The following is a 14860-nucleotide window of genomic DNA, read 5'->3' as shown; positions in this document are numbered from 1 at the left end:
TGAATAAAATAAAACATACATCCAGCAACAGTGTTTTGTGTTGTGTAGGCTCCTGTGATGTAAGTCATGGGCCCCACCTGCTTGCCTGCTCCCTAAAATATCACTGGTTTTCTCCTTTCTATATATAGGGTGCCTACATTCTTCATGGACTGGTTGCAGGGCAACATGGGCAAATGGCTTGAGATACCTATGAGGTCCATCAATGACCATATAGCATGTATTCAACACCAAAAACAGCGACAATTTGTTGTGGACAAAGGACAGCTGGACCTATAAAGGGCCCCCATGACCTTCAGTAGCTTAGGGCCTCGTCAAACCTAAATCTGGCCCTGCACTCACAGCTACCTGGCAGATCAAGGTTTTGGAAAACCACTGGATCCAGGCCGCTGGGAATCAATGGCGCCGCCAGGGCAGGCACAAAGGGCCCCCTCTGCACACCCCATTCATTGCCGTTGAGCTCCATCTGTCTTGAGAGACAACTGAGTGTGACTCCGGGGGTGTGAAGTAAACCACTGCTTTAGCAGCCCCGAAGTGAATTCCCCGGGGGTGAAAGCCTGGAGGTCCCAATATGCCCAGAGGACAAGACTTCACTGACGGGGTCGAAAGGGAAGCAGAGCAAGATGTTTGGCACCAGCTGGGCTGCAGGAGTTGCCGGAAGGAGGCGTAAAAGGCACCATCCAACTGCCTTAGGGACTCCACTCTAGATTTCTGAAAGGGCATGGGTAGGCAAACTAAGGCCCGGGGGCCAGATCCGGCCCAATCGCCTTCTCAATCCGGCCCACGGGTGGTCCGGGAATCAGCGTGTTTTTACATGGGCAGAATGTGTCCTTTTACAGTATTTCAAATGCATCTCTGGGTCATAGCTGTCAATTTTTCCCTTTTCTCGCGAGGAAGCCTATTCAGCATAAGGGAATTTCCCTTTTATCAAAAAGGGGAGAACTTGACAGCTATGCTCTGGGTTATTTGTGGGGCATAGGATTTCGTTCACACACACACACACCCCTGAAAAATATAGTCCGGTCCCCCAGAAGGTCTGAGGGACAGTGTGGACTGGCCCCCTGCTGAAAACATTTGCTGATCCCTGGCATAGGGTTTACTTCTTCCCCCCAAGATACTGTACAGTCTTTGCCATGGTGGCTGGTAACCGTTGATAGTCTTCACACACACACCCTGCTAGTTTTTCCAATCCTCTTTTAAAGCTATCACTGCCTCCTGCAGGAGTGAGTTCCGCAGGTCCCACTCTGTACTGCTGTATGAAGCATTTCCTTTTTCTCCAACCCGAATCTTCCAACATCCAGTTTCGCCAGACGTCCACAAGTTCTAGCAAGGGAGGAAAACGTTTATCTGTCTGCTTTCTGCATGCCATGTATAATTCTGTATCGGGTCGCCTCTCTGGCTTGTAACCTTTCCTCCATCCCCTTTGTTGCCCTTTCCTGAAACTTTCCCAAACTCTGCAATATCATTTTTTGACATGAAGAAGCGACCAGAACTGGACACAGTAGCATAGATTAGTATGATGACGTTTTCATGGCATTGGCAGTTTTATTTTCAGCTCCTTCTGCCCTCGATGGCATGGGATTCGCCTTTGTCACGGCCGCTGCACTTCTTGGGTCGACGTCTCCATCAAGACCCCTCAAGATCTTATTCGTGGTCCATGTGAAATTTATTTGCTTATTTATTTATCTATTTGCCCCAATATGCACCAGATAATTTATACTGGCCCTGAGGAAACGGCCTGAGGGCCCCATTCCACTCTGAGCAACTCTATGAGGGCCACCTGTCCTCAGCCAGAGGCCAAATGAGCCAAGCAATGAATGCATTTTTTACCCCCCCCCCCGTAGGTTAGTTTCCACGCACAATCACGCACATGTGAGTTCAGGGTAAAAGGTGTCTCTGAGCATGGACAGAGTGTCTTCTTTCCTTCCCATTTATAATCTATTTAATCCTCTTAATTAAAAAAAACATCCCCCCCGCCCACACAAATGGCCTGAAAACCTTTCCTATAATTATTCCATTCTCATCCCCTCAATCCAACGGACTACAACCCCCATGAAGCCTTCCGGCAGCAAAATACGCTATGTTTCCTCAGCGCATGCGCACCTTTCTCCTCTACCCCCCTCTTCCTGACCCGCAGGCGGGCGCAAAGACGTGATCTGCGTGCGAGCGGCTACAGGCTACACTTCCCATCATCCTTTAAGAAGGCGAGACGCTTTCTCCGCCTACATTCTAATTATTTTTTCAAAACTACACCTCCCATAATGCCTTTCGCGGAAAAAACTTTGATGAACAACGCGCGTGCGCGCTGTCTCTTCCTGACTTCAGCTACCCCTGTCTCCCCTCCCGCCCCTGCGGTAAACCCCGTTTAGAACCAGCCAATGGCGAATAGTGGGAGGAGCGTAGGGGGGGAAGGAAAAGAAAGCAGCCTCCTACTCCTCGCGCTTTAGCGCAAGCGCAGTGCGGCGCTGTCCGGCCGGGAGCGGCGGTTGGCGGCCGCAGGGAAACGGGAGGCAGAGGGGCGGGGGGGAGGGAGAGCGCGCGCGTGTGTGCGTGCGTGCCGCTTGCGCATGCGCGCGACGCCCGCTTGCTGCTGGTCGCCGGGGCCCTCTTGTGTGAGGTAAAATAGAAAAGCCCCGAGAGGAGGAGGAGGAGAAGAGGCGGCGGTGGAGGACGCGGCGGCCCGGAGCCGAAGAGGAAGGAACGGAAGAAGGGAAGGAAGGAGAGAGAGAAAGGAAGGAAGGGGGGAGCCGCGTCAACAGCAGCCACAACCGCCGCCGCCTCCTCTCCCTCCCCCCCTCTCGGATTCACCTCAGCGCCGAAGGAGGAAGCAGAAAGAGACAGCGGCGCGAGAGGAGGCGGAGGGGCAGCCGACCGGGCCCAGGGCCTTCGTGCCCCCGCCATGAACAGCGTGGGGAGTGCCGACGAGATCGGGTGAGAAAGAGCGGGGAAGTGGGAAGGCCCTGTCATGTGGGGGGGCAGGACGAGGGGGGGAATTGGGGGTCACGGGGTTAGGGGGCTATGTAGTAGCCCTGTTGTAAGGGAAGGGAAGGAGGAGGGAGCCCCCCACCCCCAAAAAGAGTATACTTGGAGGGAAGTGGGAAGGCCCTGTCACGTGGGGGGCAGGACGAGGGGGGAATTGGGGGTCACGGGGAGGACACCCCTTCCTCTGTTTCCACATAGTAGCCCTGTTGTAAGGGAAGGAGGAGGGAGCCCCCCACCCCCCAAAAAAGAGAGTATACTTGGAGGGAAGTGGGAAAGCCCTGTCACGTGGGGGGCAGGGCGAGGGGGGGAAGTGGGGGTCACGGGGAGGACACCCCCTCTTCCTCTGTTTCCACATAGTAGCCCTGTTGTAAGGGAAGGAAAAAAGGACTCCCCCGAAAAAACCACACACTCACATCTTGTTACTATTTGGGTAAGACAGGTCTCACCCCTGTCTCTTCTTTCCTCTCTCTCTTATTTATCCTGGATGTCGAGGGATTTCTTGGATTTGACTGGGGAAGAGCCTTTCTCCCCATTCCCAACCACCCTCCTTGCTGCTTTTCCCCGTCTCTCTCTCTCTCTCTCTCTCTCTCTCTCTCTCTCTCTCTCTCTCTCTCTCTCTGTGACAAGGGCCATAAATTGGGGGGGGGGGCAGTTTTAGTAGGAAGAAACACACACACACCTGCCCCAATGATCAGCAAGGAGAGCTGCTGCAAAACAACTACCTAATAATCATTATTCCTTTATTTTGGATCTTTCTCTTGAGTTTCGGATCTTTCTCTCCCCTAGAGCTCAGGAAGGGGGGGGGGGAGAAAGCTGGGTTAACCTTCCTACTTTTTCAGCTACAGTCAGGAGTATCTCCAAAGGAAACCCAGTGGCCAGCACATGCTTCTTTGTACCCCCGTCCCTTGTCTCTCTTACCCCCTCTGCTCTGCAGGGCAAGGTGGACCAATGGGTCTTAACTCTTCTCTATTTGGGGGTGGGGTTGAAGTTGAGGACCTGGGAGAGGGTCATGGGGGGGGTTGTGAGAGGAGCTGCAAGAATCTCTAACGAAAGCCTCCCCCCCCCCAGTCTTTCTCTGTGCCAATAGGATGAGCTATTAACTAGGGGTGGCGGGGAGGGTTGGATTCAAAATAATAATGAGTAATGGGTGGGCATTAGTCCACAGAAGGTGAAAGAGAGCATGGGGGGATGGTAATATCAGCAGAGCCATGGGGTGGGTGCGGGGAGCTAAGTGCACAAATGGATTTCAGAAAAAACGAGAGCTCTGCTTGGTCTGTTGCACCCAGAGCTCCGATTTCCACATTACTGAACCAGGGGCTTCTAGAAAGCCCATATGGCACCATCCTGCCTTTAAACATGGAGGGTTCTCTCTAGGGGGCTGTTGGTCTGTGATTGCTACTTTACAGATGCGGATGGGGATTTGGAGCACAACCTCCAATGGAGAGGTGGCTGCTGTTGGGCCTTGAGACCCCAGTGGGTGGGTTGTATTAGAAGGCTCACAGCAGGTACGCAAAGATCTGTCTCCTGGATTATTGGATGCTGGGGCAGACATGGCAGCGAAAGGTTCTTTCAGCATACCGTATGCTGAATACAGTATGTTTTTATATGATTGAGGTACCAGACTTGTTCCTTTCCTGGGCTCCATTCCTTTTCTTCCAAAACACACAGGAAGGTGATTCATACAGTGATAACACTGTTGGGGATAACACTTCTCAGGTGCTATTAAATTACTCCTTAGTAGGTAATATGTGGATATAGATTGAGATTGTAGTGAGACTATGGGCTCATATCCAGTTCCTAACCATATCCTATATCCATATCCTAACCAGTTCAGAGGCCCAGGCCATTTGTTGTCCTCTGACATGAGTTTTGGGGTTCCTCTCACAACACACATGCCCCAAATCCCCCATCCTTTGACATCCTGTTTGCTGCCTTTTGGGTGATGAATTTCTAACTCGGCAGTACAAATCTAAGGCTGTGGAGCAGCTGGCAGCTTTGCACCTGGCTGCTGCAGCTGCGGCATAAGGTCATCAGGTTGGGAACTGCTGCAGCTCCTTGCTGTGTATCCCTTGTGAAGAGCTCCAATTATTATCTGAGGTCCCTCTGCACACTTTGGTTGCTGAACCATGCTCCTCCCCATCCCTTTGTGACCCTATACAAGCCATCATATTTGGACCTTTGCTCCTAAAACAGTCTCTCTTGTGCCTCTTAAGTCCCCTTCCTGCAATTGAAGGAGGTTGAGAACCTGGGTAGGACAAAAACACTGGTGATTCATCAATGTTGCCCCATGATGCATGGAGCTTGCCCCTCTTGTGTTGAGCATGGCTGGCAAAGGCATGGCTTTGCTTTCAGCCTCTGAGGCTGAGGCAGCCCACACTGGAGGAATAAAGGCTTAAAAGAAGATTCTCTTTTGTATCTTGTTTTTACTTCTCTGCCACATGCAGATAAGACCTCCTGGGGTGCCCAACGTGCCTTTATATTTCTTGTTCCTGGGCAGATTTCCACAGATCAATTTCCATCCTGGGAATGGCTGAATTTGAAGGGGGGGAGAAAGGGGGGGTTACTTTTGTAAAGCCTTCTAAGGGATTTCATGCTTTTAATCTATAACCTCAAAATAGCTCACTGGTTGAGTCTTTGTATATGTCGTCCTTAGTCACCGTGCTCCAAATGTTGAACAGGATGTCTGCAGTACAGTATGTAGAAAAAAAGCTGGGGGGATATTTCTAAGCCCTAGCTCACTAAGCTGCCATTCTATAGGAAATACTGTAAGCATATATAGCCTGAAATCGAAGAACCTTTACTATGATGAAAATGGAAAAGATGCTTAAAACCAGCAACTATAATATTTAGATTATGCCTCCATACATTGCTTCACATTTAGTTTAATATCAAGCAGCTTGATCATGTAGTCATGAAGTTTCTTCTACTATCAGGCCCATGCTTAAGAGTATGGCATGCAGAATGAGCATGGTGGGAAAAGTATAAGCATTATGCCAGGGTTGCAAGTAGACAGTCACCTGAATACTTTCTGGGAGGTGACAAGAAGAATGGCTCGTCCTTTGGGTTCTACTCATTGGGAAGATTTCTGCTCTGTGAGTTGTGATGCATTTTCTCATCAAAGTCTACCTTTTCTTTGAGTCTTACACCATCCCTCGTAAAACTAATTCATATTCCCAGCTGAAATGCACTTGAAAGACATTCATTCCTTGCAAGCTCTTTCCTTGTAGTGTGTTGCTAAGCTGCTGTTGACATTTCTGCTTTAAGTGTCTTGAGGTTGGGCCCTGTCTTCGTTACTTGGTAAAGCATCAGGTACATTGTTGCTGCTACAGTAATTTTTAAAAGAAAAATACTGATAAGATATACTGCCTTACCATTGTCAGAGTACCTCTCAAGGTGGCAGGAAACAAGTTGCTTTTATCAGTCTTGTTCATTTGAGCTGAATTTTAAATTTCTAAACTAAGCTGCAAAATCTCAGGTGAAAATTTTTATTTGAATCGCCCAAAGGATCTTAGCAGTCACCTATGACCAGTGCAAATCCACTTCGGGCAACAATGCAGTAAATACTATTATTTTTAAAAGGCCACAAGGACTAAAATAGCCAAGTGTAGACCACCTATGTCAGTGGAAGGGAACCTGTGGTCCTCCAGATGTTAGACTACAATCTCAGTCTGCCTCAGCCAACATGGCCAATGGTCAGGGATGATGGGAATTCATCGACATCTGGAGAGCCATAGGTTCCCCGTTATTGGTCTAGGACGGTCAAGGTATATGTGACTGGAGAAGCAACCTGTAGACCCATTGCAAGTGGGACTGGATTTACTCTAGACTTCCTTCATAAAGGTTCAATGAATGCTCTTTGTTTGTTGGCATAACAAGTGCTAGATCCTGATGCCAGTTAGCAACAGCAAAATTCTCAGAGTTATGGATGCTGTCGATTCTGGATGTCCTCGCAACATTATAAAATTCTAATAGCAAATGGGGTTCTTTGATTTCCTGATCCTGTGGAATGTGGCACAGTAAATGTGGCCACAATAATCTGTGTTGTTTTAATAAATTGGATTTGTAAGCTTATTTGTAGCTTGCTCATTATTTGTGGTTTCATAGGAAACTGTTTTCCTTCTGTGGTGAAGGGAAAGATAATGGAATAGGAATGGGCTGATTTCAGGCATAATGGCACAGCTTGGTTTGGTTCTGAGAGCGAGAGAGCCTTCAAGGAGCCTCCGACTTACCGTAATTTTGTTTGTTTGCTATGTTAGCAGGGCATCCCATAACATAAAGTTATCTGGGCGATGTACAGTATATAAGTTTTTTTAAAATTAAAATACAAAGTAAAACATGAAACCATTAAAGAACAGCATAAACACAATACAGCTTGATGCACCCCAACATTAAAAAACGGAGGTCTAAATTACTTAAGTAATTTTAAAGGGCTGGTTAGAAAAAAATGATATTCACCTGTCACCAGAAAGATCACGAAATTTTACTAGGCGAGTGGCTATCGGTGTAGCATTGGTGGGGCCACAGGGGCGGTTGCTCTCGGCGCAAATATTCTTAGGGGTGCAAAATTTCAAAATAAAAATAAAGTAGTAGTAATAAATTTTAAAAATAGTGTGCCCTCCCTCTCACATTTAAATCTCCCGATGTCCTCAGCACGGGTTTTGGAAAGAACCCTGCTCCCGACCAATCCTCCATTCCACTCTATGCCATGCTCAGTGCTCTCAGGGCACCACGGCTGTCACTTGGGTAGGTTGCTGAGCTTTTCCCCTTAGTTCCCACCTATCGACAGACAGTGCCGAGGATACTTGCCTTGCCCTGGGCTTTGGCAGCCCATGTTACACCACTGGGTGAGCCTTCCTGGGAAGGCTATTGCATAACCAAAGTGCCTTCTCCTTTCCTTGGTAGTTGCCTGCCTTGCTTCATTCAGCAGGGACAGCTGGAACAGGCCCTCCAAAGAGGATCTTAAGGTGTGGGCAGGTATGTATGTGAGAAGGTGGCCTTCCAGGTCACTCAGTCTGAAGTTATTTAGAGCCTTAAAGGTTTAAATTGAGCACAGAAACAGACTAGAGTCAGGGCAGCTGGCAAAACACAGGCATAATACGATCATACTGCCCAGCCCCAGTTAATCTTGCAGTGCTTTGCTTCTTGACCAACTGCATCTTCCAGGCCATTTTCAGAGGCAATCCCACATCCATCTCTGGTAACAGCATGGGTAATTGTTGCCAAACTCTCTCCATCCAGGTAAGGTTGCAGCCTGCATACTGGCCGAATCTGATAAAAGGTCCTTGTGCTGCTGCTGCTGCATCCTTGCCTTTCTTCCTCACATTGTGCGCAGTAATTCCACCCTTTCCTGGAAGTAAAGGAGGGACAGAAATGCCATGCATTGCACATGGAGTGAGGAGAGGGAGCACACAAGCCCAAGGCTTCTTTAATATTCACCCATGGCGGCCAAACCATGGTTTGGCACTGCATCTGATGCAACCCAATGCAAAAAAGGAGGGGGGCATTTGTTGGGTGCTTATTACACAAAATTCACATACAGCAAATTCATAAAAATGGCGCAGGACCTAAAACCAAAAGTCAGAGGGTGCTCATCCATATCCTACATATGGTTCCTCAGCAACAAGCTCAGTGGTGCTTAGTACCAAATCAGTCTGAATTGGAATGCATCTAGCCTGGAGAAAATTTTCTATGGCCATTAAAACTATTTATTTATTAAATTTCTATCTCAACCTTCCAGTAGAGCCCAAAATAATCCAAGGGAGCGAGAGCCTATAAGTAATATGGATCGCTTTTCTGTGCTTTGCTACCCTGTTCCTTGGGGCTTTCAGTTAGGTATGTAGGAGTACCTGTTCCTTGTTGTTGCTGCTGTTAGTAGCATTTTGTTTTAGCATTAAGGAAAGTGTTGCTTAAAACCAAGGGTCAGGCAAACCAGGTTACCCATGGCATGGGAGATGAACTGCTGGTAAAATAGTTAAGATGGCAGTGACTGAGCACCGGAAGATGAGAGGTTTCGTTGGAACGGTTTGGTGCAAGGTAGCTTGCTTCTCTAGTGGTCTGTCTGTTTATTAATTTATTTCTCCATGCCATCTTCAGGCTGCAGTGCCGGTTTGTTCTGCATTTGCTCAGTGTACCAGAATCCCATCTAACACAAAGCCAAAGGCCAAAACTGTCTTAGCTTGTGGCAATCTATGGAGTTGTGTATAAATAGCCACACTTTATTTACATACAGCTGCTCTGCTTGACCTCAGAAAACCCTACACTTTTTTGTATGTGTCTGAATATTTGTCAAGGTGGCCAGAAATAATTTACAATGGAGCTGGAAGACTGAAAAGATTTCAAAGTCCCTCCTCCTTGCAGAGAGATGCTTGGCTTAGGATATGCTTTGGGGCAGGAGGGTTACAGTAATTTTAATGGAATGTTGGCTGCTCCGAGCCCCTTCGGTAAAAAGGGGGGAATGGGATTTAATGTGTATGGGAACATGCCAGAGCAGGGTCAGGGACAAGTAAAACCAACCCCATATCCATAGTTTCATAGTTTGTCATTTACAGTATTCTCATTTCTGTTGGGTGACCTTGCACCACTCGCAACGTCTCAGCCTCAGTTTTTTGTAACATGGGAATCTTAATGCTCTCTACCTTACCGAATTTTTGCAAGTCAATGAGAATGGTAAAGCGTTTTGTATGTGGAAAAGATTCCTAGTGTCAACACCCTCAAATTGCCTTAGCCCTCTAGAACAAGTGTGCTACATCAGTAGACTATATTTCAGCATGTGAACTCTTGCATGCAAGTTGTTTTAGTCACACACACCTGACATCCAAGAATTAAGCTGTACCCCTCCAGTATAGCCCTTAGTTCCACACAAGTTGCCTCTCCCCCTTTCATTGGTGAATAATAGGGTGCCTCTCAAGTATTCATTAGACCTGTGCAGTTGGGATTGTGATTGGGCATCTCTTTTGATGCCTGCTTCAGCCAAGCTTGTGATAAGATTGTGGGTGAGTGCTGGAGTCCTGCCTTGCTAACAGTGGAGGTGACATCTCTCAGTATTGATGTCCCTGGACAACCCTCCTCCGTAGGCACATTCTGTGCTTTCTGCGCAGCCATTGATGGGCACTGCATATTATTAAAGCGAGCTGAAACACTGGGAGCGGTATTCATGCATTTGCACGGAAAGCTGCCCTGAACTCCGCACTAGTTCAAAAAAAGAAAGAAAGAGGAAAATTCTTTTTGTTGGATGTCTGTTTTCCCAGTGGTAGATTTCAAGAGCTCAGATAAACCTGAATTTGTCTGATCTTAAGCAAGGGCTTGCCTTCCCTCCCCATAGTGGTCCAATTCAATCTGTTCATTGGATTCCGCAAACTGAAAAAATGTGGGAAGGGGCCATATAGCTCAGCAGTCAAACATCTGCTTTGTGCACAAAAGGCCCCAGGTTCATTCTCCACCAGTGTCCCCAGGTATCGCTGTGAATGCCCCCTGCCTGGAGAGCTGCTGCTGCCAGTCAGTGAAGACCAGGCATCCCCAAACTGCGGCCCTCCAGATGTTTTGGCCTACAACTCCCATGATCCCTAGCTAACAGGACCAGTGATGGGAAGATGGGAATTGTAGTCCAAAACATCTGGAGGGCCAAAGTTTGGGGATACCTGGTGAAGACAATACTGAGCCAGATGGCCCAATGATTTGACTTGTTATATGGCAGCTTCCTGTGCCTATTTTCCTATTTGATTCCTAGGTGCAAAGCTGTGGAGCTTTTGGGTCACTGCACTCTCCTGAAGATTTGCTCTTCAGCACCATGTGAAATGATCCTGAGGCTGGGTTGAGTTTTAATACCTAGAGCTGTTTCATGCAAAGCTTACTTGATGATAAAGCAGCAGCAGCAATAATAATAATAATAATAATAATAATAATAATAATAATAATAATAATAGAATACTTTCCCCTGCCTCCACTTTCTGATGTTGTCTATGCTGCCTGCATTTGAGATCATAGGAGCATTGAAAGCTGCCTTTACAAGGTCAGGCTATTTGTCCATCCTGCCCAGTGTTTTCTACCCAAACAGGAAGTGGCTTTCTAGGGGCTCAGAAGGGGCCTTTTACATGCTCCTGTTTAACTGGAGATGTCAACCTGGATCGAGCCTGGGTCACTCTACATGCAAAGCAAGCCTTAGACACTAGGTTCCAGTTCTACCTTCTTGGCGATACCAGCAATGATGGAAGTTCACAATGCTGTCATAAGTGTCCTGTGAAGCAAAATTTCCCTCAAAGAACCTGTTGTTGCTCAGCCTCCCATGACACTTAGAACTAGCTTCCAGTGAGTCTTGTCTGTCTGATGGTAACCATCCTTAGGGTGTGGCTCACTTGTGGAGTAGATCCAGTTTTCTGGATCAAATTGACAAGACAAAGCCATTAGTCATCGGGTAGGGTAGTTCTTTTATCTTGGTGCCCAGAGAAACGGATATAAAAAGAACTGCCTTCTCTGCGTGGGGAGGTGTGCTTGGTTCGTCTTTTCCTGGGGTTGGGTGATGGTGGTGGAGGCTAGAGTTGTCCCTTAGTGAATGAATTGTAGAGTTGTAGATGGGATGCGGGTGGTGCTGTGGTCTAAACCACTGAGCCTCTTGGGCTTGCCGATTGGAAGGTTGGCGGTTCAAATCCCCGCAAAAAACCCACGGTGGCTTATTTTCAGGGGATGCCTTTTTTTTTTAAAGTATGGTCCAGTCTGACCTACAAGGTTAAACTGCCTATCACTATGGCTTATTTTCGGGGTATGGCTTATTTTCGGAGAAACACGGTATCTGAGTTTCTAACACTGAGTTTCTACACCTGCTCTCTGTATGCTTTTGGGAAACAATAATTGGTGATAGAGGAGAAGGATGCTTCTGTAATGAGCAGTAGAGAAGCACAATTAATGCTGGGCTGCAGACGAGAGTATTTTCCAAGCATGGTCTGCATGGTTGTGTACAGCATCTTGTACCATGAGAGCTAGAATCCTGAGTAAAAGAGAAAGTAGTTTAGCACCAGCTGAGGAGTCAAATCCTCTCAGCCACAACTTAATCAACACAACATAGCTGCTAGGTTAAGATCAGCAAGGGATTTTATGCTTGTTCTTAAACATTCATATACAGTATTTATTTGTAAAATATATATAGATAGCACTTTCAATATAACTCCTCCTCTCCTCACCCCCCACCCCCGCCAGTGGGGAAGATTTGTGTTATAGCTCTGCATCCCAGCCCGTGTGCCTGTCATTTGGCCATGGTCATATCCCTCTGCTGAACCTCATGTGCTCATACTCTTACCGTATTACAGCTTCCCAAGAACTTTACACTGTCTGGCTTGGAAAATACAGCCTGTCCTAATTTATTGCTGAAATGTTTATCATAATTAAGGCAAAAACAGTGTGCTCATTTGACTTCTTTACCCGAATGGGTGAACATGTCTGGGCAGGGACCACATCTCAGTAGCAGGCCATCCGCTTTGCATTCCGAAGGTCCCAACCTGAGTCCCTAACATTGCTTGTTTAAAAAGCATAAGTACCAGCTTATTTGGGGAAAGACCCATCTGCCTGAGACCCTGGAGAGCAGCCTTCCCTGACCTGGTGCCCTCCAGGTGTTTTTGGACTGCAGCTCCCATCAGCTTCAACATCATGCAGCCAAGCTGGCTGGGGCTGTTTGGGGTTGTAACCCATACATTGGAGGGCACCAGGTTAGGGAAGGCTGATGAGGGCCACTTAAGAGACCTATAGTCTGGCCTCCCTCTTTTGTCTGGCTTGAGTCTGCTTTAACTTGAGCCACGTTTGTGCTGTGTTGAAGACTTCCTGCTTCCCTAGAGAAGCACACACACAATTAGATGTTTTTTTGTGGTGCTTAAGTTTTCTTTCAGCAGCTCCTGCCATACACCTGGCTCCCCCACCTATGGGGTTAATCATGCCATTGTGTTTGGGGATTCACTAATAACTTGTTTGCCAGCCAGGAGGTCTGTTCCTCTATTTGTGGTTTTACCTCCTCTTAGCCCAGTGACAGCTGAGTTCAATTCTGTTACTGAAAACCAATTCCTTAGCTGAGCATGTGCTCAGAGGCATTTCTGATTCTGCCTCCCCCTGCCCCCAACCCACTGTTCTGTACCTCCCTCCAAATAGTGGATCTTAGACTGAATATAATATGAACTGAAAGCTTGCTCTTGTCCAGAACTGGGCATCCTGTTGATACCGAAAGTTGCCAACCCTTCCTTTTGTCAATAAACCCCAAGTGCTTTCCTTGCACATGACGTAAACAAAATATTTCAAAGAGTTAATTGCTTGCTCTGTTCTCTTTCCCACCCCAGAAGTGTTTGGGGGAACAAGATAAATAGGCAAAGCTTCTCTTCCAACTCTACAATTTTATGATTCTATACCCTTGAGGGGTAAACTTTGTTAATTGGAGGAGGGGGGGGATTTTTAGCATCTGTCAGCCTGAGCTGTATCCTGGTGCTGGAGGTGATGGGAAGCTGATGCTGCCTGGGTCTTGAATTGCTGCACCTTTGAGGGAAGCCTTTGTCTCTGCCGTTGGTGTTTTCCCAACAGTTCCTCTCCCACCCATATGGCGTGCAAGCAGAGCGTGCTGCCGTTTGCACTGCTGATGGATGGTACTGTTTGCCTTAATATTGTGGGGGAGGGATATGTGTCCCCACAAATTGTGTGTGCGTTTAGAGTTATGTCTTTGGGGTTGTTTTTGTTTGTTTTTTACATGTGGCACTGTGAGGGACAGAAGCTACAGGCAGGTCCCTCCCATCTTGAGCACCAGCTTGTCGCCCAGCGCTAGTGCTAGTGGGGAGGGAGATATCTCCAGCGGCGACTCAGGAAGCGGTGACCGAGGCTCAGGCAAGGTAGCGGAGCCCATGCCTAGTGTGGGAAGGGAAGTGGGAGGCAAGGGAAGAAAGCCGATCCCGCCGACCCTGGAACTGCGCAGGAAACGACGGGGGCGGAGATTCAGTATGCCTAGACTACTTTGCTGGAAGAAAACGCGCGAACCTCCATTCGGAGGTTCTGACCCCTAACTGACAACATGTACATAGCACTGTTCTGCACTGTAGATAATCAGCACTAAATAAAAGCATGAAAAGACAACGCTTGGAGGAGTCGTTACTCTAGAGTAGCCGCTACCGCGCCTGTGACAGGCACTTAGACTGAAGATTGACTCTCCTTGTGGGGTACAATGATGAGATTTGTCTGTTCCAGCGCTGGAGTTTAAAACATTGAAAATAGTTTTCTGTGCAGCACAGGGAGGGTCAGGTGTGCATCTCTAGCATAGAGGGACAGGGCACAAAAAGCTTAAATGCCTGTGACTCTTCAGGTGTTGCTAAACTCCAGCTCCCATCATCTCTCATGTATGGCTGGGGCTGGTGGGAATTGGAGCACCCCAGGCTCTGCCTCTCCCTACCCCATGGCACACCGTTGGTACAGTGAATAACTGTTTCACTGTAATAGTTCCATTGGCTTCGAAGCTCTAATGAGCCACAGTCCTAGTGTTCCCATGCTCAAATGACAGTATTAGTGTTCAAATTACACTGTTGTGTTACCATGCACCTAAGGTTCTAGTGCTGGCGCGAGTGTGTTTAGAAAATCGAGGAGGTTTTCTTGATTGAGAGCCTGCCAGGCCCTCTGCTGGCAGTTCAAGCCCTAAGTTGGGCATAGGCGAGGCGTACTTGTTGAGTAGATCGCTTGAGCACTGCAGCAGTTGTGAGATCCTTCCTCTGCGCCTGGAAAATAAAAGGGCACTTGCAAAAAGTTGTTGCTGCTGGTAGTGAATTACTTGCTGGATACCTTTCCGAGATGCAGTTCAATTCCTGAGGCACAAACGGTTTGTCTGAATCCATTTAGGGGAAACAAACAGCCTGCCAGAATGGCTTTCCAG

The 14860-nt window shown here is 47.6% G+C and overlaps 1 protein-coding gene across 4 annotated transcripts in view; it reads left to right on the top strand.

Moving 5' to 3' along the window:
* Nucleotides 1–2533: 2533 nt before the first annotated feature.
* DAZAP1 (DAZ associated protein 1) overlaps nucleotides 2534–14860 on the top strand; it is a 43766-nt gene continuing 31439 nt past the window's right edge. For 2 of the 4 annotated variants that reach the window (XM_035121060.2, XM_035121056.2), the window contains exon 1: nucleotides 2537–2928. In XM_035121060.2, the coding sequence (XP_034976951.1) occupies nucleotides 2897–2928 (32 nt within the window). In that variant the 5' untranslated portion in view covers nucleotides 2537–2896. Of the gene's footprint in view, nucleotides 2929–14860 lie in introns of all 4 variants that reach the window. The other 2 variants (XM_035121059.2, XM_035121057.2) reach the window with 2 other exon arrangements.

Source organism: Zootoca vivipara, chromosome 6 (assembly GCF_963506605.1).
Source record: "Zootoca vivipara chromosome 6, rZooViv1.1, whole genome shotgun sequence".
In the NCBI taxonomy this organism is placed as follows: domain Eukaryota; kingdom Metazoa; phylum Chordata; class Lepidosauria; order Squamata; family Lacertidae; genus Zootoca; species Zootoca vivipara.
The sequence above is the reverse complement of the archived record's forward strand: the minus strand, read 5'-3'. Positions and strand labels throughout refer to the sequence as shown.